The following is a 15,036-nucleotide window of genomic DNA, read 5'->3' as shown; positions in this document are numbered from 1 at the left end:
CGGTGGATCCCAAGGCTGGGATCAAGAAGAGAGGAGACCTGCAAGCAGAAGGGACAGAGTCAAGGTCACTAGCCAGTGACCACGTGGAACCAGGAAGGAACCAGGCGATGTCGTGAAGATTGCAGGTGAAGGTGAAGCTTGTCGCTGCAGCCACGGGGACCAGGAAACGTCGAGGACGACCAGGACCAGGAGGCGAGCTGTCCCACGAAGGCTCTTGCTGTCGGCGGCGTCGAAGTTGGACTAGGACTCACCAAGCCTTGGCAAGCGGAACCCACGAAGAACGGAGGACTTGCTTCTGGTGCAGACCAGGAAGGTCTGGGGTGCTTCTCTTTCGCAAGGAAGCGGGAGCCAGTCTGGAGGAGCCAAACCAGCAGTGAAGATTTCTGGATGCGTCGTCACAAAGGCCACTAGCCAACGGGCAAGCAACCGGACAGGCGCGGCAAGCAGGAAAATGCAGAAGGGCCCCACGCAGGACTCGTGGAGTGTGGGGGGCTGATCTTTGGTGCAGATGGTGCTTGGGGTTGGGGCTTCTCAATCCCCGGTGCACAACTTCGAGGGTACCTCAGAAGCTGCGCTGGAAGATACTCGCCACTTTTCCCAGGTAGCTGGTCCCACGTCTCTCGTCGCCTCCACGGATCTCAGCTCGGCTGTGGATGTGGATCAGGGTCGGAGAAGTCTGGAAGTCAAGGCTCTGGTCGGGCTCTGCAGTTGGTCCCTCGTAGAACTTCAGCAAAGCAAAGGGTAGTCTCTTGATGGTGCCTGTTTGCACAGGGTAGCCACTCCTTGGCCACAAGGGAGATTCTTCAGTCTTCTTCTTTCGTCGAATGTCGAAGGTCCAGAGTTTCTGTTCAAGTTGCAGGTTCAGGATAATCTAATCTCCTGGGGCCCAGCTACCACTCTTATCCAAATCTGGGGGGCTGGGTTACCTGCTAGGTCACGCCTTATGGGTGGGACCTGGGAGGGGGGCGGTTACACCCCCTTCCCTTTGTCCAGTTTCGCGCCAGGACTGGGGCTGGAGAGCCCCAGCACCGGTTTGAACTGGACTATGCACGGGACACCTTGTGTGCCCCAGGCATGTCTCATTCTTTTCATCCCTCCCTGCCCCAATACACTAAGGCCTGTCTGGGGTGGTGCTCGCACCTCCCAAGGCAGGAAACCTATTGTCCAAGCCTCCCTTGCCGGGATCACTCCCAGCAGCAGGAGGTCAGACTCGTGTCTGTGGCAGCAGCATCCATTTTGTGATGCTGGGGCTCTGGTTAACTTTAACCGGGTAAGTAGGTTACAACATGTCTTCTCCCTCTAGAAGGGAGGGATAATATCCTCATCCCCAGAAATGGGATGGGGGTATTATGCCAAAGTGTTAGACACCTTACACGACATGTTTTGATAAAGCCAAACCATAGTTACCATAACCGTTTAAGATTATAAGGCACTTTAAGAGTATATGGTAGGCTATATCATAGAACAGCTATAAGGACATGGTTCCGAAAGCTGCAGACAGGCTCAGCTCATGCTAGAGCACCATCTCACATTTTACCAAGCACTCTGCCTCCAGGATTGTTAAGGCCTGCCATAGGAGTGGCTGATAGGTACACATGTGTCTATATGTAAGTTAGGTATAGGAATACTACACCTAAGCAAGGGGTGATTACACGACCTTGCCCCAGCTGAGTGATCAGCCAGTTGTGTCATAATGGAAGGCCAGGCCAGGGGTGGCATAATACATGCTGCAGCCCCTGGTAGGCCTGGGTACATCTATGCCCTGGGTACCTAAGGTACACTGTACAGGGGCCAATAAGGTGATCCTATCCAAATGCACCTAAAGTACATAGTATTAATTTAGAGAGAGAACAGCAGGGCTGTGGGTCTGATTAGCAGGCCCACAGCCACATCTAAAACGAAAAACAGTAAAGCAAAAGCAAAAAGTGGGGGTGAACATAGAAAGCAGACCCTACTCTCCTACAGCACTCAGTTTGGGTTTGAGCTGTGACTGTCACAGCTCTGCCAATCTCTACAGAGAAGTCTGTCTTTGCCTGGGCTGTGGCTACCACTGCCCTTCCAACCTTTTCAGGGAGAAAATCTACTTGGACAGGGGTTGTGGCTGGCACAACCCCACTACCCTTTTGTGAAAGGCCTACCATTTTAGAATGGGTGTCTTGTTCAACTCCAGCCCAAGCTGAGAGTTCTAAGTCATTCCCCAGTAAGCAGTCTACAGGCAAGGTTGGGGACACTGCCACCCTTTTAGGGCCAATGACACCTCCCCAGCTGAGACATACCTCTGCCATGGGATGACTGTTCTGTTTGCCATCAATGTTAGTTACCTGGTATGAGAAACCAGGCAAAAGCTGCTCAGAGGGAACTAGCCTATGGGCCACCATAGTGATGCTAGCTCCAGTGTCTCTGTGGGCCTCAGCTTTTCTACCATTGATGTAGGGCTCCTGTCTGTACCTACCCAAAGTGTTGGGACAGGCAGTGAAGTTGGCAAACCCCATGCCACCATCAAAGACTAGAGTAGCTGCTGTAGGGGAATTGGCTAAGCCAGGGTCCCCCTGTGTTCCCCAAGAAAACCCAACCATATTTTTGGGGGCACTCCCACCACCTGGGGGATTACTGCTGACAGTAATAGGTGGTGTGACAGGAGTAATTGGAGGAACAGTTTTGTTTTTAGCCTTTGGGCAACTGCTGTCAGTTTTCCAATGCCCAGGAATTTTACATTCATGGCAGTAAGGCTTTTTAACTGTGGTAGAGGAGGGAGCTTGGGACCCACCACCCTGTGAGGAGTTTTGGGGCCCTAAGGAAGATTTCTCTTTTGTTTTATTCCCACCCTTCTCTTGAGGCTTGGTGGTATCTTTCTTTTGGTCACCACCCTGATTTTTAGGCCAATCCTGGTCCTGACCCATTTATCTGCCCTCTTTCCCAATTCTTGGGGAGAGGTCAAATCTGAGTCTACCAGGTGTTGATGGAGAAGCTGGTTCTGACAATTACTAAGGATCTGCTCCTTCATAATCAAATTGTACAATCCTGTATAGTCCTGCACCTTGCTGCCAGTTAACCAACCCTCCAAAGCCTTAGTGGCACAATCCACAAAATCAGACCAGTCCTGTGTCTGTGTCTTCTGGGTGTTTCTGAACAACAACCTATATTGCTCAGTGGTTAAGCCAAACCCATCTATCAGAGCACTCTTCAGGACTTTGTAATTGTTAGCATCCTCATCACTAACTGTGAGGAGCTTGTCTCTACCTTTGTCAGAAAAGGAGAGCCACAAGATAGCTGCCCACTGACTCTGGGGTACCTGCTGTACTTTGCAGGCCCTCTGAAAGCAGTCATCCACTTGTGGATGTCATCCCCACTCTGATATGGGGGGGGAATATCTTGCTTAGGTTTCTATGGTCATAAGACCTATCCCTATCTCTAGGAATGTTGCTGCCACCAGTGGGTTCTGACCCACACAATTTTTGCTCTCTGGCCAGAGCAAGCTTCTCTTTGGCAAGGGCAAGTTCTTCCCTTTCAATCCTCAGTTTGGCTTCCCTCATTCTGGCCTTATGCTCTCTCCTCTGGGGGGAAGTCATCCCCCTGTGGGATGAAGCATTGGAGCTTCTTGAGTGATAGGAGTGGAGAGAGTCCCCTGAGGGAGACCCACCCCTCCTATCTCTCTTTTTAAGATTACTTGGGGGCCTGTAAGGGAAGCTCCCATGCAAGCTCCCATGCAAGCTTAAGTTAGCCTGACTAAGTCTTCTGACTGGGGTCTTGCTACCTCCCTCTTCCACTGAGGTCTCTTCTGACTCATCTGTATCAGTTAAGTCAGGGGTCTCTTCTGTGGAGGGGAGACCCTCATCTACAGCTATGGCACCATACTTGGCAACTCTTTCAGCATCATAGGCCTCCAGAAGCTCCACTAGCTGTCTAAGGGTATGGTTGGAACCCTGTTTTAATCTCCTGGAGGTACACAGTTGTCTCATCTCCTGGAAAGTGAAAGCATCATATCTAGAGGGAATCTGTCTAGGATTCTCCTCTCCTGAGGGAGTATCAGTGTGATCTCCATTCAGGGACATGATTCTAGTGAGGGTGTGGTGTGTGCACCTACCTACACTAGTTGTATCTACTAAACCTTACTAGTAGTTGTAGTCAGGGTGTGCTAGGCCCTTCAACCTACAACAACTAAGTCCAGTAGGACTTAAGTATTTTTAAACTATGTTATATGTACCTAAACAATATCTGTGTGATCTTTCAATTTAGTATCTCAAGATTACAATGGTATTACAACAGCAAGCTCAGATCCCAACCGCTGCTCACCAATGTGAGAAGTTGGCCTGATATATGATGTCACTAATTCTAGTGTACACCTGGTATCAGTCCAAACAACCCTTATGGTGATTGGTACCTAGGGTACATGGACTCCATTTTAAAGAGAGAGCAGACAGCCTGTGACCCTGAATGGCAGGATCTCAGGCCAACTAAGTCGAAAACCAGCTAAACACTAGGCAAAAAGTTGGGGGTAACCATAGTCAGATATTCACCTTCCTACAGATGCCACCAGGGATTCTGCCAAGAGCGGAGAGAAGTGCGACTTGATAAGGGGAACATATATAGAGATGCCTCGTCCAACAGGGCGGCCACATGGAAAGTCCCATGAGAAGGAACTTGTGCAAGTACCTAAGCGGGAATTAGAGCAAGATGAAGTTATCTGTAGCGATTCCTCAGGCAAATCCTAGGTTCTGGGTTGAAAGACTGAATCTTTTTAGCCACAGACAATGCTATTCTCAATCTGGTTGTGGAGCTGACTTTATGAACATTTCTCTTGTGTGTCAAAAGGATGCTCTGCATGCAACACTGTCCTTGATGTCGGGAGCCATATTAATAGAAGCTACACACCGAGGCAGAGATTTCTGGATGATTCTCAGTTAAGGGCATCACAACAGCTTGACACCAGATCCCAGACCCTGGCAACCGCTCAGAGTTTTTTGCCATGCTGAAAACTAGTTCAGTGGGACCACACAGTAAAGAAAACTGGCTTCTTGGAGCATGGCCTGCAACTTCCAGCCTGACCCTGCTGGTGATTTCTGAGAACCAAAAATGTGTCGGAGTCTAAACCGTAAGATCTGGGGGAGTTGATAAATCTAGCCCACTGGCGAAGCAACCTAAACAGCTAAAATATCCAGCTTTGCAGGACTCCGAGCTTTTTGCACCAAAATAAATGGCCTCAACAAAATCTTGATTACAACGGATCATATAAAAGTCTGATGGAGTCTTGCCAGCTTCATCTTTGGACCTTGCCCTGCTGGAAGATTTTGTGCTCTGAAAAGCAGGCTAGTTTCAAAGTTAGAAATTTTACCAGTGTAATCCCCTTAGTATAGCCAACATTCACTCCTTCACGGTCAGCCTGAAATTGCGTCTAGGTCCCAGTCAACCATAAACTAATACTTTACATTGGCACCTTACTTTTCCTAGGCAATGTTTGGCTAATAACTTTAAAAAATCATCTCTGGTTCCCCTCACCTGATTTTGATCATTTCAGTTCTTGGGAATTTTATTGTGTTTCTTGGTTGAAACTTTTGTACAACCTTAACTTAATGCTAACTTCTCTGGTAACTTACCTGCAGCTTGTGCCATAGCTACCAGAGCTTCAGCAGAGTTTTACTGAGAACTGGGTTGAGGCATGTGTCTATTAAGCTGATAAGGATACTCCTTTCCTAAATAATAACCCACTTTCTGACATCAAGTCATTGCATTTCAGGGTAGTCATCTGGTATGCACCCAGGATATTCAAAGACATATACAGGAAGTGGAACAGGAATAGATTATATTTTCAATACGATTCCTGGAAGATCAACAGTATCAACCATGAATCTGTTTCAACTCAGAGTATTGTTAATTGTTCAAGATAATGAGATAACCATACTGCCCCTTCTCTCTTTCAACAAGTGGGCAAAGTGGGAAAGTGTGTGAGTTCCAGTCATGGCTTATCCCTGGAACAACCATTATCAGAAACACAAGCTAGGATTCAATCATTTTTAATATAAGATCAAATCTATTTTTGAGAGACATTGTGTTGAGATCAAACAAAGGTACGAGTTCAAAGAGTGCCTGCATTTTAATTGGCCCCTAAATTTGCAGACCCATTTCAGGAGGGTGCCTGTTAATTGTATAAAGAATGGATGGACTGGCATTGAGAAAGTTACAGCCTTATCTATAATTTGACAGATGGGATACTCCATCACCAACGTGGTAGACATCCCCAGCCCGATTACATGGGCCTCAAACTATAATGCACTCGTAATTTGGCAGACAGGATCACACTAATTTTTGTGCTGCAGGTTCATGTCTGTCAAATTCTACATAAGACGATAAATTTTGTTTAAACCACAAGGGGAGAGACAGAAGATAATACTAATTGTAAGATGGATGCAGTAACACTATCCGCACACAGGAAGCACGATATTTTATCCTTAATGTGAACAAGACAAAAAAAACAGAAAAGGGGTTCTGTGATGGGAATTTCATTAATAAGGGACTGATAAGAAATAAACAGCACATTTTTCAGCTATCATATTAAATAAAACTCACAACTTAAAACTACAGCTGACCAGAATCAGGTTTTGAGAAAAATCACCAACCCTTGACCTACTGAGAAGACAAAATGTCATTAATAGAGAACCACGAAATCCCATTAATACAGACCCGTAGAATAAACAATAATGTTTAAAAATTACCTACTATTGAAAAAGAAAAAGTACACACAAAAAGCTGGAGACACATTTGTCAATAAAGTCTATAACAATTTGGTCAAGAATGTATGCAACTTGAAGTTTAGTGTTATCGTACGAAAAACTATGGAACAAAACTCACTTTAACATGTTTATAGGGAGGTGGCTTCCTAGAACTTCTTTCATTTTCAAGCGCTTCTTTACTTTCTCTTTGTGCTTGAAGTTCTTGGAAACGTTTTCCAGCTTCATCAAGTGCTGAACAAGTAAAGAAGAGGGTCACAGAATATAGAATGCAAATCGAAAAAACTGAACGAATCTAGAAAGTGAGATATGGTTTTACCATAACTTGTTAATTTACGATTCCTTAGTAAATTGTAGAAAAGCTATGATTTTTATACATTAAATTATAGTACTTGCAAAACAATGCTGTGAATGACCACCAATTTACACGTGAGCAATGAAAGCTGATATGGAACACAAGATTTCTGTAACATGCACTATTAGTGAGTTATAAATAAGGATCTGAACTGTAAACTCCGATGGCACAATTATTAGCACACCTCACTACTTTCACTTCATTGCAGTGAAAAAAAAAAAAGAAAATTTGCATGAGAGCCCCAAAATTACAGCAATGCAAGATTTTGAAAATACAACCAGTCCAATTCTGTACTGCACATGAACCACTTCCTTTAAATAAATCTAATTTCCAATAGTTACTACTGATATAATACCCTAGCAAACACACTGGCACTACTGATTTGTGAGGAGTCATGTCTTCTCTTCAGATGCACCCAGGGTTCATTTGTTTTGAAGCTGCTAGAACCAGATGAAAAGCAACAAACTTCTAGACCCTTTACCACTCTGGATACCCACAATAAGAATACTAGCTTGATGAAAAAAGTATCAACAAGCTTGCTGCAGAAAAATATGGAGCCATGTGAACAGATATATAAACAATATGCTTAAATTAGACACTTATTACAGTTCTAACTTTTCTGCAGAACCCCAATCTCAGGCAATTCTTACTATACACAATTTTAATTTTTCTAAAGTTACCTTTTTTGAATGTCTTGTTCGAACTATGTTGTCCATCTGCAAAGCTTTTATCCCCTTCAACATAGGGGAAAACCCTACCCCGATGCACCCAGTAGTAGTCGTGGGAACCGAAGAAAAACACTGGAAAGTCTCCAATTTCATGTTTGAGAGCCTGTATGTTGAGAGGCACTGACCTGGGATTGCAGATCTCAGCTGGCCACCACCTGACAGAAAACAGAAAAAAAAAAAATTCACACTGGAGAATTTAGACTTTTCCAGCTGCGACTGCTGCTCCTCCACACCAAGTAAAGAGACATGCTTGCAAACTGGATGGAAAAGTTGACTGTCAGTTTAAATCTGGCAAAAGTTAATGAGCAAACACTATTAACTGTGCCTATTTACCTTTGCCAGTAAACTCTACACCATAATGAACAAGTTACTTACCCTCGGTAACGATATATCTGTCAGAGGCATTAGTTAGTGATTGATTCCTTACCATAGAATTACCCCCAGGCGTCAGACTGGATCTGGAAAGTTTTCGTCAGCAGTACACCTGCGCGTCAGTAGGAGTAGTCGTGCGGCTCCGCGTACATCGGTGGCGGTGTAGTCGCCGAGATGAGGTCGCTGGAGCTACTTAGACGAGCCCAGGCACGCTGACGTCAGTTCTGTACACGAATTTCCGCGCCAGGAACGCAGAGCCATGCAAGATACTGACCACTGGTGCATTGAAACTAGGGCCCTGAAAGGGATGACCTTAACCCTAGAAATCAGTTCGCAGAACGGGGAGGATGGGCGGTGTGATCCACGCCGTGGAAGAAAACTAATAAACATTGGAAGGCACAGTAATTGTTCATTTTAATGCTTTGGTTTGTCTGGATGAAGTACAGAGTATGTAGTTTTCAATTGGTGGGAGAACTTTCACTGCAGCATAATTGAAAAAATTATGTAAACCCACAAATCATAACATTAGTTACCATTTGAATTCCGTAGTTTTGTGAAATGAGTCTGCTTGTTTAAACTCAATTAGACATTTTCTGTATGGCAAAAAGTGTAACATGAAGCATATACATTTTTGGAAGGCCCCAACTTGAAGGAAAGCAAGAATGCATAACTCTGTACCATGGCAGGTGATGGAGACTATAAAGTTACCTACTTTTGGTAGGAATCTTTCTGATTAAGACTTTATCTACTACCTGCATATTCCTCACCTTTGAATATTCCTAGGTGTAGACTGGATCTGGAAACTTTTGTAATAAATCTCCGATGCCACTATGACGTCAGATGTGGACTTGTGACTATGCCAGTAGATTTATACAGCCTCAAGACTGGCACCTTCACAGTAGTTCTACTGTGTTTTGTGCCGCAACATTAAAGACATTTAAAGATAAATGAATCTGTATGATGGTGCACTGTATAACTAAGTTGCTTAACTATTAAAATCCTATATTATTTTAGAAGTAATTGTTTTATCTCCATGAGCAGGAATGGTGAAGAGTGGCAGCAAGGTACCTGCAGGTTGATAGAATATCCACCTGGAAGATTATTACCAGAGTAACTTTTTCTACCTGCAGATTCCTCACCTTTGGATGGATTTCCAAACAATAAATTGTTGGAGAAGGGAGTGGAGAAAACTACTTCTATATGAGAAAATCTTGAAGTACAGATCAGGCAAAGTGTCCATCTCTTCATACTTCAGAATCTAATCATTGCTGTTACGCTAAAGTATATACAGAAGACCAAGTAGTGGCTGCATATATCTGCTGCTGGTATTCCACTCATTAATGCTGCTGTAAAAGATTTAGCTCTGGTAGAATAAGCTCTTTATATACCTTTAGGAGGGTCTTTAATGTTTTAGCAAAGGCCTAACATATCTTGATACACAGAATACATCTGGAAATGGTTTTTTTTGGTGTTGCTTTACCTTTTTATGATCCTGTATAACCAATAAAAAGTTGGGCATCTGATCTAAGGTCCTTAGTATGGTCGATGTAATAATTCACAGCCCTTCTAGGGTCTAATCTGCGCAACCTTTCTTCCTCTTTAGAAAGATGTGAAAGATCATAAAAGGTTGGCAGTGTGATGGATTGTCGTAGATAAAAAGAGGACATCACCTTAGGCAGAAAAGCAGCCTTATATCGAAGCACTGACTTGCCTGGGAAGAAGCATGTAAAGGGTGGACAAACAGAAGAGCTTGAAATTCGCTAACACTTTGAGTTGAAGTGACGGCTACTAAGAAAGTTAGTTAGAAAAGAGTAAGCAGCCTCAGTTGACAATTGTGTAATGGTTCAAAAGGAGTACCCATATGAAGCGTTAGAACTAGATTAAAATCCTGTTGTGGCTGAATAAAAGGTATTGGTGCATACATGTAGGTCAGGAATGTTGATACCACAGGAGAACAGGAAAGACTTGTCTGGTCGACAACAGAACGCTGCAAGGCTGAAATATAACCCTTCACCGTAGCTTCTGCACAGCCTTGATGAGCTAAGGACAGCACAAATTGTAGTACATTGGATAGGTATGTTTTCAGAGAACCAATTCCTAAACCAAAGCACCAGGAAACTTTCTCCCCATCTCCCTGTCTCGCACATCCCCCCCTCATCGTATTTCTGTAACTCTGCCTTTTCCTTGTCTCTTATCTATCTGACCGATGCCCGATGGAGCTACCTTGAGAGCTATAGGGGAGACTGGCTGTGGATCCCCTCCTCGGCCGTCACCTACCCATTCGGTCTTTGGGCAGACTTTCCCTTCGTCTTTCATACAGTCTTCCCCCTCTTCCTCTCCCTTCTCACTCCCCCTCTCCCCCTTTCCGTTCTATTCGTCTCTCCTTCTCGCTCTTTAATGTGTCGCATATATGTGATATAATGTGTAATTGTTATCATTGTTGTAACATTGTTGAACCTTATGTAAAGCGCTCTGATACCTACGGGTGTAACATATTTTACAGCTTCATGAGTATACATATGTTGTAGACAGGCGATGTGCAGGAGAGATCGCATCCAACACTTTTGGTGATTGCTGAAAGCTGCTCACATTTCTTAGCACAATCTGTACACATGAAGGAGGAGACTCGGAAAGCTGGAAGCAGAATCTGTCCTCTTGATTAAGACAACAGTTTATTTCTGGCCATAGACAAACAGTAGCTCTTACAGTGATGTGTCATAGGTCTGTAGACCACACCCTCCTCAGTTAATCTGGGACAATTAGCATCACTTGAGCGTGGTCTGAGGGCATCTTTCTCAGAACTCGGGGAATTAAGGGAGGAAAATACGTAGTGAAGGGAAAAATTACAAATCAACTGAAACACATCCCCCACTGCTACGGCTCAGTGGCGGCTCCTCAGCCTTCAGCAGTGGTAAATAAAGTCAAAATAAAATGATATAAACTCGTTCTCATTTTATTTGTTCCTGTTGTGGCAGCTTGGTGGGGTGGGGCTGCTCTACCCTCAGAGCAGGGGGAGGAGTGGTGGGTACTTTGAAAAGTGTACATGAATGTTTGGCCAGTTGTCTCGGGCCGGACAAACAGTCCTGAGCACTTTGCATGTTCTCCACCCAGGCTGCATTACAGCCTGGGAGGAGAACATGTCAGGGCTTCCATTCCCTGACTGAGCGCCAAACCACGGCACTCATATTAATCACAACAATGCATTGCATGGTTGTGATTGGCATAGGGGAGCATGGGTGCTTCCTGTTCCGGCCTGAGCAGAGTGACGAAGAAGAGGGACAACAAGGAGAGACGTGGCAAGGATGCAAGTTTAATTGTTTTTTTTTTTTTCGCCCACTCCCCCCACGCCACCCACGATCTGTGCCAGAAGCCACTGCTATGGATACTGGAGGACACACAACATTCGGCAACAAATGTTGCTCTGAGTTGCAAATAAGTCCACCTGAGTGGTGCCCCAAAATGTTACGAGATCTTGCAGTACCTCTGAGTAAAGATGCCACTGCCAGATAATGTCAACTTAGGTTGTAGGCTCTGGTAGCAAGGATCCTGCCAAATGATTGGCTAGCAGTGACAGATCATGTTGATGCCCCCATTTCCATTGCCTGAGAGCTTCTCAACAGACAGCCTGAGATCACCCTTTCTCCCCTTGCTTGTGTAGATCCCACTTGGCAGTGGTAGTGTCTGTAAATATCTGAATCGGCTGATCTTTAGGTCTACAGTCCATTGGGTCTGTAGACCTAAAGGCCTTGATCGGATAGGATAGCTCTCAATCCCAGCAGATTGATTTGTAACGTCTGCTCTTCTGAAGACAACAAGCCTCTGATCTCCATGTTCTCCTAAAGGGCACTCCACCCTAAGGTGAAGGTGTCTATTACAAATACGTTACCTCCTGAAGAGGGGCAAAACGGTCCTTCTCCAATGAGGTTTTCCTGTTTTCCCCACCAGCTTAACTCTGCTACAGTGTCCCTGGAGACAGTAATGTATTCCATCAAGTCTCCTTGATGTTGAAACTACAGCTCTCATGTGCCAGCATGCATGAGAAATCAGGGGAATGCAGGAAGCAAACAGACTGAGTAAACAAACATAGGACCTTCAGTACTGGAACTTGAGCTCCAGGTCAAAACATTGGAAGCATTTCCTGAATGTCTAAGATCATGTGTGGAGGAGGGAAGGCTCGAACTTTGGTGGCATCTAACATTTCCCCAATTAACAGTGGGTGTTGTGAGGGCACCAGGTGTAATTTGGGAAGATATATAAAAAAAAATCCCAGGTCGTGCAGTAGCAAAGCTGATCAAAGATGATTAGTCAACGTGAACTTGGGCGAACTGGCTTTGATGAGCCTAAATATCTAAATATGGGCGTATTGCTATGCCGCTATCACTGCCATTACCTTTGTGAAGACTCGAGGTGCCAAAGTTAATCCAAAAGGAAGAACAATTAATTGGTAATGGATAGAAACCACTACAAAAAGTAAGTATTTCCTGTAGGATGCAGAATTGGAAAATGAAAGTATGGGTTCTGTAAGTCTAGTGGCAAGTCTAGTGTAAGTCTAGAGGTAATAACACTCCTGAGGCGAACAGCCGGGAGCACGCTTGTGTGTTTTAAAAACTGCTTTTATCAAATTTTGTGTTATATGTTGGCACTTCTCCCCTGAGCACTCTCCCCACCTATACCTGAATTCCCCGCGCAGCCGATGTAAACGCTGCCGCGGGTCGGAGTTCTTTTTGCCGCCATTCTCGCCAAGCCCACAGGCCACGCCCACGGCCGTGAGGCCACACCCCCTCTCCCTCATTCAAAACAATGTGCATCCCCCCAACGCGCAGCGGGCGCGCCGCCAGCGCGCCTAAGGCGCGCCAAAGGCAAGCCCGTCTGCGCCCGTCCGCGGCCGGCCGGGGACAGGGGCCACTCCCCCTGGCCCCCCTCCTATGACTCAATATAGCGCTGCTGCCCTCCTTACACTTAAACCCCCCATGGAAGATAGCTGCCTTCACCAACACCATCCCCTGAACCTTCCTACCTATTGTCAACACTGCAACACTAAACTCCAAACTGCCCAGCAAAACTGCACCCTACTGCTCCTAAATTGCAGGTCTCTGCCAAAACATACCGCAGAAATCTTCCTGCTTTTAGATGAGCGGACTCCTGACGCCGTCTTCCTAACCGAAACTTGGTTAACCCCAGACTGTGACCCAGATGTGATTCAAGCCCTTCCACCGGGCTACCAAATTTCGCGCAGGGACCGCACATGTGGAAAAGGAGGAGGCCTTGCCATTATCCATAAATCTACCTACCAGTACCATTGTATCCTGGATCCAATCCCAGACTGCGAAAGCATGTCTTTCTGTCTCAAACTCACCCCCAACGACAGTCTAACAGGGGCACTTGTATATCGCCCCCCAGGTCCATTGAACCACTTCCACTCCTCACTACCCTCGTTAGCGGCCGAAGCTGCCATGTCTTCTTCCAACTTCACGGTGCTGGGTGACTTGAATATTCACTTCGACAACAGCACTGACAGCACCGCTAACTAGCTAGTTTCTAGCTTAGCCGCTATTCAACTAGAACAATTAATTAGGTCCCCCACTCATAACAAAGGTCACCTGCTCGACCCAGTCTTTAGCAATTGCCCCAACCTCACGGTTGGCACTATTACTCACCTCCCATGGACTGATCACTTTCTCATTCCCCTTAACTGGTCCACCCACAGATTCACTCCCTCCTCCCCCACTTCACGAAAGATGAGAAACTGGTCGAGGCTCTCGCTAGAGCAGTGGTCGAGCCTCCTTTCCACATCCAAACCCGCTCTTTCCCAGAGACCTATACCCGATAGCAGGACATTCAATAAATGGATCAAGGACTCGATCGACTCCATCCTCCCCTCCAGGAAAAAAGTGTTAAAAAGAGCACGAGAAACTGCCCCCTGGTATTCGGAGAAGCTCAGGGAGTTAAAACGTCAGTGTAGAAAACTGGAAAGGAAGTGGCGCCTAGGATACGCCATCACCGAAAAAACAGGTATAGGGAAGCTATTAGGGCATACAAACTCGAAATAAACTCAGCTCAAACCAATTACTACAAAGAGAAAATTATGGCAGCTCGATCTAAGCCAAGAGAAATATACCAAGTAGTTAAAAGCCTTTCTAAGATCTCCCCTCCCTCAGCCCCAACCGACAATCCTATAGCTCGATGCAACGAGCTGGCTGAATTTTTCTTTCAAAAGATCAATAAAATATACTTATCCTTCGCAGCCCCCAGCCCAGAGACTATCACTGCCAAACCACCACCTCCAAGCGCTACAGAACACCCTCCGCGAGTTTCCTTGTATGAATTCCCACCACTAGACTTGGAATCACTCAAATCCCTTGCACATCAGGTAAAATCAGGCTCTCCCCTCGACCCAGCGCCCCCTCAGATGATGAATATGGCCAACAAAGTCATCCTCCCCCACCCTCATGGACCTACTCAATAGCTCCATGCAAACAGGAGTGGTTCCCCCTTCTTGGAAACAGGCAATGGAGAGAGCATTACTTAAGAAGCCCAATCTCAATCCTACGGACTGTAACAACTACCGTCCAATCTCCCTGTTGCCTTGGGCAAGCAAAATTCTGGAGAAGCATATTAATCTCCTCCTCACTAATTTCCTTGAGGAAAATCTTCTATTGGACTCCACCCAAACAGGATTCCGTCCTAAACATGGCACAGAAACAGCTCTTCTAGCTGTGACGGAAGAATCCAAGAGGATCTTGGACCGAGGGGGGTCAGTGGCAGTGGTCCTCCTCGATCTAAGCGCCGCGTTGGATACGGTGTGCCATAAAACACTGCTGTCTCGACTGGCCGATCTGGGAGTCTCAGGAGACGC

General features: G+C 45.7%; 1 protein-coding gene across 2 annotated transcripts in view; it reads right to left on the bottom strand.

Annotated features, from left to right (window-relative positions):
* NSD3 (nuclear receptor binding SET domain protein 3) overlaps window positions 1–15,036 on the bottom strand; it is a 1,492,250-nt gene that overhangs the window by 332,199 nt on the left and 1,145,015 nt on the right. For both annotated transcript variants that reach the window (XM_085633955.1, XM_085633956.1), the window contains 2 exons: window positions 7,761–7,963; window positions 6,847–6,959 (listed from right to left, as the gene is read on the bottom strand). In XM_085633955.1, the coding sequence (XP_085490081.1) occupies window positions 6,847–6,959; window positions 7,761–7,963 (316 nt within the window). The remainder of the gene's footprint in view (window positions 1–6,846; window positions 6,960–7,760; window positions 7,964–15,036) is intronic.

This window comes from Triturus cristatus, chromosome 11, assembly GCF_964204655.1.
Source record: "Triturus cristatus chromosome 11, aTriCri1.1, whole genome shotgun sequence".
In the NCBI taxonomy this organism is placed as follows: domain Eukaryota; kingdom Metazoa; phylum Chordata; class Amphibia; order Caudata; family Salamandridae; genus Triturus; species Triturus cristatus.
This window is presented reverse-complemented; position numbering and strand designations above follow the sequence as displayed.